Below are 9977 nucleotides of genomic sequence, written 5' to 3'. Positions count from 1 at the left end.
GTAACGCATCATGTAGTAATGTTAACGCGTTAGCGTACTAGTTAGTGAAAAAAATACAGCTGTTACAGTCCCAACACTGCACCCTCCTTGAAAATGTAGCCATTTAATTCTTGAAGTCAAAAGGATGAAAGACTCAAAGGGCCTCAAAAAAAAAAATCGATTCACAACTTATTAAATTACAGAAGTGAACAAAAAATTTATCAAATCAGGAAACAGAACTTTCAAATTGTTTATGAGAATTATTTTCCAAAAATACAGTAATAATGACATTTGGTAATGATTCCTTCTATCAAGTTAAAACAGTCTGCTTTTGTTTAAAAGAATAAAAACAGATTAAACTTAGTTGTCTATTTTGGTCCCATACCCACATATAACTGGTTCATCAAAGCAAACCCCAAACAAAAAAATTATTCCATTACAAATGATTCTTATAAACAATACATAGATATAGATCATTTTCACAAATTCTCAGTTGTAGTTCTACAATTGTTTTTGACCATGCTCCTTTCCTCTCAATTGCAGTCAATGGCATAACAGCACAACAATTGGCCCCTAAGCAACATTATCTGGGTGGACCCCATATGAAGTACAGCAACTCCCCCACCGCCAACCCACCCCCCTATAAGTAGACATGGAAATGGCAATCTTCACTCACTGTAGCAGCAATGTCCACCTCTCCCTCTTCGGTTCTTTGAAAGAATGTGTTTATTTTGGGAATTTTTTTTCGTTCTTCCAGCAGCTCTTCTTCGCTTTTTCTTTTCTGGAATACACTTAAGTAGCTCTTTTTGGTATCCATCATCGCCAACACATTGTACGTAACGGTTATGGTTTAAATCTACACTCTGGGTTACCCACAATTCCAAGTAATAGTGTAAAATACTCAAATACATTGTTCTTTTAAGATCTTTATTGCGGTTTCAACCATATTATATGAGTGTATTTTTTTACCAACCGTCTCATGAACTATACACAGTTATTAACATAGTAATTAAAAGTACCACTGTCTGCTTTTCTATTGGTGTCGTGTTTAAACGGCTCACCATCATGTTGAAATCTGGCATGTGTTGGGGTATAAATAAAGTCCGGTCAGTTAACCTAGTATCAGGTGGGTTTAAGTGAAATGTTTCGCACTATTCCATCTGCAAAGAGACGTTCTAGTCCACAATTGCGTAGGGGGCCTGCCAGGTATAAGTGAAGGGGCCCCTAAGAGGTTGGGGGCCCCTAAGCAACTGCAGTGTCTGCTTACAGATAGTTACACCAATGTATGCAGTGCTTTGTGCAAAAGTTTCAGAAACAGTTGGCTGTTTCTTAGCTGAGGTTTGTTGGTTTGTTCAGGGTTGTTCGTCCCGGAGAGACTGGCATTTTTCACATTCAGCTGAATGCCTCTGTTTAAGATGTTGAAAAGGGTTTATGGTGCTGTTGCCTGTAACTGCGACTGCCTTTATGTAAATGTTGCAGTGTGGGGTTTCTTGCTCCACGTCTGTCGCAGCAAACCCAAACCAGTTCCAAACAGCAGACGATTTTTTTCAGGACTAACTTCCCACTCTGACAGGTGTCCTGCCAAGGTAGTTATCCCTGCAAAAATTGTGTCTACTCCTTTCTCTGAAAGCCAACAGCTCCCTGTTCGTTTCAACACGTTCCTTTAAAAAATCTCTCGTTTCATGGTGTCTAAATGTTCTCATCCCATTGGAAACTATTGTCAACCATATAGTTGTAATAAAAATGAAATAGAAAATGACTATTAATTAAGACTATATCCAGCAGGTAAATTACTTTTTCCTATGTGACATTTAGTTCCTAAATCTATATTTGTTTTTTTATATTAGCTTACAATTTCTTTATGTTGTACTATCCTTAATAAACAGTGTTTGTTCTGACATGAGGCATTTTATTTCATCCCCTATTGCCAGAATTGGTATCCCCTTCAACTCTTCACATCCAACATCTTATCAAGTCTATGTTTTAACAGGTCTAATCATTTTACTCAATGGTTATGACCTACTGTTAAAAATGTACACAACTCTAAATTAGGTCTTATAATTATTTATTTTCTTGAGGGCAGTACAATATGAGAAAATATCCAATATGAATAAATTATTCATTCCACTTAAGAAAAACCCTAAGTGGATTCATCAGTTTCTCACTTAGCCCAGTTTCTTAACATAGGTGTATTCTTAGAGGGCAAAAATCATTCTCTGTACTTCTTGTTCCAGAGTCCGTAAACATAAAAAACCTGTACAACCAGGAATGATAAATGGTGTAAATGCTGCATATGGAACGAAACCAAACATTGACATCAGTGTAAAACATATCTACAAATAATAAAGTTATGATACTGCTCCATAAATGTATGTGCTTATCTCCAACAGTCTATGGGGGACTCTGGACATGTAGTCCATAGCAGGGCAATGTACAGACATGCAACCATGTAACTATGTTTACGAAAAAATCCATCCTGTCAATTATCTCAGCATTACGTTTTGCTATGCAAATATTGATTTCAAATAAGGCTGAATTAAAAAAAAAAAAAAAACTGCATAGACCGATCACGCTAATTCCTGTTAAGAAAATATTCCAACTGGGATGTTTTAAAAGCAGGAAAAATATATGTAAATGATTCAGAATAAAATGACCTCGTATGCGGTGATGTAGGTACACAGGTTTGTTAAAAGGTATAATATAGAAGTACCACGGCACAACAATGATAGTGCAAATTAGAAAATGTGCAAAACAATCCAGAACTACCTATGTAGATCCATAACACAATCAAAACCATGATTCAATAAGATCTATCACTTCATCATGAGGAAAAACTCTGTCTCATCTGTAACATTACTCAGGATAGATTGGTTACATGAACACACTGCAAATAATAATAATATCTAAATAAGTACATTTTTTCCTGAAATGAGAAGGGGGGGTATGAGACCCTTTGCCAATGGAACAAGACAATTTACATTTTAAATAAGAAATACAATTACATTGTCCTATTTCAAGTGCATATTGTCTAATTATGTTATTCTAAGTGTAAAAATGCTCATTCCATTGGCAACTTATCTTATTTACCTGCTCAAAATAAGGGTAAATACAGTTAATATAAGAAATTTTTACTTATTTCTAGATAATTTTGAAGCACATATATGACATGACATGTGCTACAAGAAATGTTTCTTGAAAACTTAAGTTAAGAATTTGTAAAACAAATTATCCACCATGGAAAAGTCTTTACTTACTTTTATCAAAGCTACAGCTGAGTTCATCTTGTATGTTTGTATCCTGACAGATAAAGATAAATTAATGCTTTTGCATACATTTATCTTTTTTCCACACCAACACAAACAGAAATGTCTCTAACTCCTCACTTAGATCTTCTAAACATTTGAACAGAGAGAGAGAGATGTTTCTTATATAATTGATTACAGCATCAGTGTTTTGCTATGTACAGTTCAAAAGGTCTTTGCTGCACGGTCTAGGTTTGTAGCCTCCAGTGGGATCTGAAACAGAACGCAGTCCTTTAAAGTCATCTTGTTATGACTTAATGTGTTTTACCTGCTCCCTGTACCTGGAGGTTTAACAGGGTCCCAAGCAAACCCTTTTGGCTTTCCTAACCTGTACAGATCAATATCTAGTCTCTTCTGTTCTTCCTCACTGCCGACTGTCTTGTAGTGAAGCAATGACATGGCTTCTTTACACACCTCCTGAACACGTTTGACCTTGTTGTGGGGGAGCGTTGTGCGCCAAGCTTGGGACACTTGAACAGCATCTCTGGAGTTAATCTGGAAAGCATTTTGTACCTTGACTTTTCCCTTTGCACGGGTCATATTATTTATCCATGCTGCCATCTCATCAGTCATCTCTAAACCTACAAATTCATAAATATCCTGGATCTCCTGAAGCGGATTACTTGTTACATCTTCATAACGGACCAATTTGTATCTACCTCTTAGAAACGGAGGAGGGTTCTGGGTGGCACTTTGATTGATTCGGATGTGGCTTTGGCAGATTTCTTGCATGGCTTGATAATTCTCCTCGGCTTCTGGTACTTTTTTATGTTCCAAGACAATGGCATTATCAATCTTGAATGCTAAGGCAGATTCTTCTTTAGACCGATACACAGCCCGAGGATCCCGGATAAGATGAATGATGCGAAGATCAAGGTTGGGGTCTTTAAGAAGAGGGTGAAGGGATTCCAGTTCAAAAAATCGAGTCTTTTTTAAGACCACATGGCTGTAGATTTTGCAGGCTTTCTCCACCATCTCAAAATGTCGACCATCACATTCCTTTTGGCACTGATCCATATTGCTTATCTGACCAAATGGTGTGAGGCCACAGACAGGAGGCGAGCACAGAGCCCGACTCTGGTACCACATAAACAAGGAGGACGCTTTTCTCTTATCTGACATGTAGGCATCCATCACAGAGAAGTCACATTGGTACAAGCTCCGCATTTGATCCCTAACAGCCATTCGTAGAGTCCTTGAACCAAAATTGTTCATTTTGCTCCAAACATGCCATGCAGGCTCCATGAGATAGAAAACTGAAGGGTGCTGACTGAACACTTGACCCATGAAGGATGAACCAGATCGCCATGATGAAAGGAGCAAAACGTGAACTTTACGGTCTGGAGGGGCAGAGTCTGCTGAGCCAAGCTGGTAGTACCAGTTGCAGAACAGCAACAATGCTGCCCCCTGCAGGAGCATGAGGAAAATAAAAACGCTGAAGTCAACTTTGAAGATGGATTTCATGGCTGAAAGTAATTTTTCGTTTCTGGTATATGCAGTTTGAGTAGATCTGCCTTTTCTTTTTGCCAGGAGACAGATGACCGTCTCTTCTTCAGGGAAAAAAGACAGAGAACAGAAAAATATATGTATTATATATTGAAGTATCCCCTTATGAACAACTATCATTAAAAATCTAAGCTTAGCACCATTCTGACAAAAAGCAGACAGTGCTCCTTTCTACTGAACTCTTAATCTGAAACCAGAAGGAGAAAATCTTAACACAATATGGGTTCATAGTGCATGCCATGCAGCTGCTCGACTAAATGCAGTATATAAAACTTGTTTTAGATTTATTTATATAGGAAGACTTTAATATTTAGATTCTGACAATGATGTGATAGATTTATTTAAATCCTTGACAGAAATAATTCAGATAGATTTTCATTTGGAATTGAAACTGATTATAAATGTAGTTTTGTTATTTGTTCTTTCCCTGCCAAAAGCAAATAAAAGAAAGGGCTAAAATAATCATGACAAATACCTGCTTTATTTTTCAAAAGGCACTTTGTCTCACATAGTAGCCTAGTATGAATTAAGTGGTGATTGTTACGTAATAAGACTTATTAGTATTGTTGATATATTAATTATTCTTGTTTTATGAGGCCTGATATATTTGCCTTCAGTTTTGTAGTGCGTTTTACTTTTTTATTTATGGAGAATCCCTGATATAAATGCTTATTATATATATATTCTAACTTATTTAGATGTGCTTGTATTTGATCCAAAAATGAAAGAAGAATTTTCTTTTGTAAAAAGGAGCTGCAACTTTTGGATAAAAAAAAAGGGTTTCCTAGGCAACTCTGATACCAGCTACATTATGGCCTCTTGTAAACATACTTTACATGGTTTCATGCAGAGGTTGTCTGATCTTTTTTCAGTTGAAAGTGTATCAAGACAGGCGGTGTCCTATGCCAGCACATTCTGCACATATTCAGCCATATCAGATTGGCTCACCTTTCTGAAAGTTATTTTCCATCAGACTTGTTTAGCTGGTTCTTGTGTCTGATGTCATCAGTGACATCAGTCTTTCAAATCAATCTTTTTTTATTTTAATCCATTGATTTTAATTCCATCAAATAAGCTGCACATTTTCATTAAGAACTAGGCTTTTAATTAAGGGAAGAATAAAATCTATATATCATTAATTCTACCACTGCTAATGATAAATCAAAAAATTGGATTGTAATAAATTAAACAGTTTAACAGTATAAGGGCAAAATGTTCAAAATTCTTATTCTTCTTTACACCTTATTAAGGGTTAACTTTAGCTCTTACCGAGAGCCTTTATCGACTTATTAAACAAAGCAAACTGAACCACTCCTTTAAAAAACACTGATAAAGAGAAATGTCATTTTCTGTTTCATTTGATTAAGGTGTTGCTGTTCCACTTAGCTGAATAAAAAACAAAAATAAACTATAAGTTTTCCTTTAGCCAGCAGTAAAACAAATAGTTGTTCTTTTTATTAGGCATCTTGTTGATCTCAGTGTGGCGTTCACCATTTAATGACATATATTTTTATATATTTTAATGCTGTAAAGCATCGTATAGTCTACCAACTGAGTTTTTACTCTTTTGAAGCATAATTCCAAAAAAGAGAACAGCAGAGATACAAAAAGAAAATTGTTAAAAATTTTAACATTATTATGTTTAACATATATTATGTTTTTTCCACGTTTTCTAACTTGAATGTCTGATTTTAGCCATGTATACATCTATATGTATACATATATATATATATATATATATATATATATATATATATATATATATATATATATATATATATATATATATATATATATATATATATATATATATATATATATATATATATATATATACACTATATTGCCAAAAGTATTTGCTCACCCATCCAAATTATTGGAATCAGGTGTTCCAATCACTTCCATGGCCACAGGTGTATAAATTCAAGCACCTAGGCATGCAGACTGTTTTTACAAACATTTGTGAAAGAATGGGTCGCTCTCAGGAGCTCAGTGAATTCCAGCGTGGAACTGTGATAGGATGCCACCTGTGCAACAAATCCAGTCGTGAAATTTCCTCGCTCCTAAATATTCCACAGTCAACTGTCAGCTGTATTAGAAGAAAATGGAAGTGTTTGGGAACGACAGCAACTCAGCCACGAAGTGGTAGGCCACGTAAACTGACGGAGCGGGGTCAGCGGATGCTGACGCGCATAGTGCGAAGAGGTCGCCAACTTTCTGCAGAGTCAATCACTACAGACCTCCAAACTTCATGTAGCTCAAGAACAGTGCGCAGAGAGCTTCATGGAATGGGTTTCCATGGGCGAGCAGCTGCATCCAAGCCATACATCACCAAGTGCAATGCAAAGCGTCGGATGCGGTGGTGTAAAGCACGCCGCCACTGGACTCTAGAGCAGTGGAGACGCGTTCTCTGGAGTGACGAATCGCGCTTCTCCATCTGGCAATCTGATGGACGGGTCTGGGTTTGGCGGTTGCCAGGAGAACGGTACTTATCTGACTGCATTGTGCCAAGTGTAAAGTTTGGTGGAGGGGGGATTATGGTGTGGGGTTGTTTTTCAGGAGCTGGGCTTGGCCCCTTAGTTCCAGTGAAAGGAACTCTGAATGCTTCAGCATACCAAGACATTTTGGACAATTCCATGCTCCCAACTTTGTGGGAACAGTTTGGAGCTGGCCCCTTCCTCTTCCAACATGACTGTGCACCAGTGCACAAAGCAAGGTCCATAAAGACATGGATGACAGAGTCTGGTGTGGATGAACTTGACTGGCCTGCACAGAGTCCTGACCTCAACCCGATAGAACACCTTTGGGATGAATTAGAGCGGAGACTGAGAGCCAGGCCTTCTCGTCCAACATCAGTGTGCGACCTCACAAATGCGCTTCTGGAAGAATGGTCAAAAATTCCCATAAACACACTCCTAAACCTTGTGGACAGCCTTCCCAGAAGAGTTGAAGCTGTTCTAGCTGCAAAGGGTGGACCGACGTCATATTGAACCCTATGGATTAGGAACGGGATGTCACTTAAGCTCATATGTGAGTCAAGGCAGGTGAGCAAATACTTTTGGCAATATAGTGTATATATATATATATATATATATATATATATATATATATATATATACATCTATATACATATAGATGTATACATATACATATATACATACAGTACATACATGGCTAAAATCAGACATTCAAGTTAGTAATAAGATTGTTGAAAAGTTGTGAAAAAAAATGATAAAAGATAGCTTGAGAAGTAATGGTATATTTAAATATTTAAGACATAGAAAATACACAAAAACATTTAATTGCTACCTTTTTTTGTTTGTTGTGTATAACTGATGACAATGGCTTCCTGCAGCTGTCGTCCTCTGCGCTGTCCCTCACGTTGGATGAACTCAAACAGAGCAAGTACCTGAAAAAGCCAGTAGAAACTCTGAAACAGGGAAGGCTCAATGGTGTTCATTAAATCCAAACATCCCGCATCACATTAACAAATGTTTAAATACATCAAACAACGAATGAAAACAGCTGTTGTGAAGGGCTCTGAAATAATAAACTCCAGAAACCACGGCAAGAGTTAAAAAACTGATGCCTGTTCTGGCTGAATAATCACATCCTTAAATATGTTTGCCAAACAGGATTGAGCAGCAAGCTTCACGGCTAACCCCTGAGGCTGAATTCCACTGGGTGTGGAGTGTTTCAGTGTATTATTCAATTAGAGCTCCCATATTTAGTAGTCAGCTGTGAACGTTTAAACCCTGCAGTGTATGCCTGGCTTTAATGTCCTCATTGTTACTGAGGTCAGACAAACCTGGATTAATCAGTCTGTCCAGTAATGACTGTTGTGCCAGCTTAAGAGAAGATTATGAATATATTAAATAATTAGAATTGGAAGTTATTTAATTAATATGTCATTCAAGGGTAAAGCCAGTTATTTACTATCAGTTGAATGATTTTAACTGTAATTTGCTTACTGACCAGGGTTTTAGCCCCTTTCCTAAAAGGGTTAGAACCCATGATTCCGGTTGTTCAAAATCCAGTTGTCTTTCACCAATTTAGTAATTTAGGTTATAGCTCTTAGCAATGTTATTAGTCAACAACCAAATAAATGTGTATCTGTTCATTCAGATGCAGCTGAAAGAAGAGTGAATCCAGACTGAGTGATAAATCGTTCACTGTGTTTTAAAAAAACACAAAAAAAACCATGGGCTAAACTATAATGGTACTTTTTTTAGCTGTGGATTTGGAAAGTTTTGTGTCTGTCTTGGAAGAGATATTTTAAGCCCAAGTGTTGTGATTTTACATTATATGCCAATCAGGGTTGGATGCCATATTTAAGTTGTGAATTTATATTCTATTTAATTCCCAGCCAGCTGAGAATGTATACTTCTAATATGTTTAAGATGTTTATTGCCCTCCCCGGTAGGGGTGGCAAGTATTTCATTTAATCAGACATTATTTCGGCTGTTATACACTACCATTCAAAAGTTTGGGGTCACCCAAACAATTTTGTGTTTTCCTGAAAAGTCACACTTATTCACCACCATACATTGTGAAATTAATAGAAAATAGAGTCAAGACATTGAAAAGGTTAGAAATAATGATTTGTATTTCAAATAAGATTTTTTTTACATCAAACTTTGCTTTCGTCAGCTTTGTTTATGAACACACGCCCTACTAGTTGTGTTAGAATAATAAATTAGTGATTCAAGCTCAAATCATGGTCAAAGAGTGAATTCTGCACATATATGGAATAAATTCACCACAACTTCTGTTCAAAATATAAAGGTTTGTTAACAAAACTCATTCAGCTCCAAGTCAAACATTTTTTATTTTACAACTCTTAACTAAGACTAATGAAACTCAACTAAACTTCTATGTACAAAGAGGAAGGGGAAACACGGTTGAAAACCATATTACAGTTTAAGATGGATCTTGTTTATCTGGAGGAATTTGGGATATGATCAAATCAGCTTTTCACTAATTTAGAGAAATTGGAATGTGTCATGATGGGATTAAGGTTCCTAACCCACATGCAGAACACAACGGAGACTAGGGGTGTAAATAATAATCGTTTTGTATCGATGCATCGATCCAAAAGCCGACGATCCGATGCATCGACACGTCCGCAAGATAATCGATTTATGTTTTTTTTTTCTCCGGTCTATTTTTATCCATTTGCTCCTGGGCGTA

At 36.7% G+C, this 9977-nt stretch overlaps 1 protein-coding gene across 2 annotated transcripts; it reads right to left on the bottom strand.

Annotated features, from left to right (window-relative positions):
• Nucleotides 1-3011: 3011 nt before the first annotated feature.
• On the bottom strand, nt 3012-8329 carry LOC119784739 (carbohydrate sulfotransferase 6-like). Of its 2 annotated transcripts, none has more exons than XM_038286944.1 (2): nt 8097-8329; nt 3012-4831 (listed from the first exon to the last, which is right to left on the bottom strand). In XM_038286944.1, exons 1-2 carry the CDS (start codon nt 8245-8247, stop codon nt 3546-3548), a joined length of 1437 nt encoding a protein of 478 aa, XP_038142872.1. In that variant the 5' UTR covers nt 8248-8329; the 3' UTR covers nt 3012-3545. The 2 variants fall into 2 exon arrangements, with proteins under 2 accessions (XP_038142872.1, XP_038142873.1); XM_038286945.1 differs by having other exon boundaries at nt 3012-4834; nt 8101-8231.
• Between the last annotated feature and the right edge of the window lie 1648 nt (nt 8330-9977).

Source organism: Cyprinodon tularosa, unplaced genomic scaffold, assembly GCF_016077235.1.
Source record: "Cyprinodon tularosa strain WSP-4 unplaced genomic scaffold, ASM1607723v1 ctg232, whole genome shotgun sequence".
In the NCBI taxonomy this organism is placed as follows: domain Eukaryota; kingdom Metazoa; phylum Chordata; class Actinopteri; order Cyprinodontiformes; family Cyprinodontidae; genus Cyprinodon; species Cyprinodon tularosa.
This window is presented reverse-complemented; position numbering and strand designations above follow the sequence as displayed.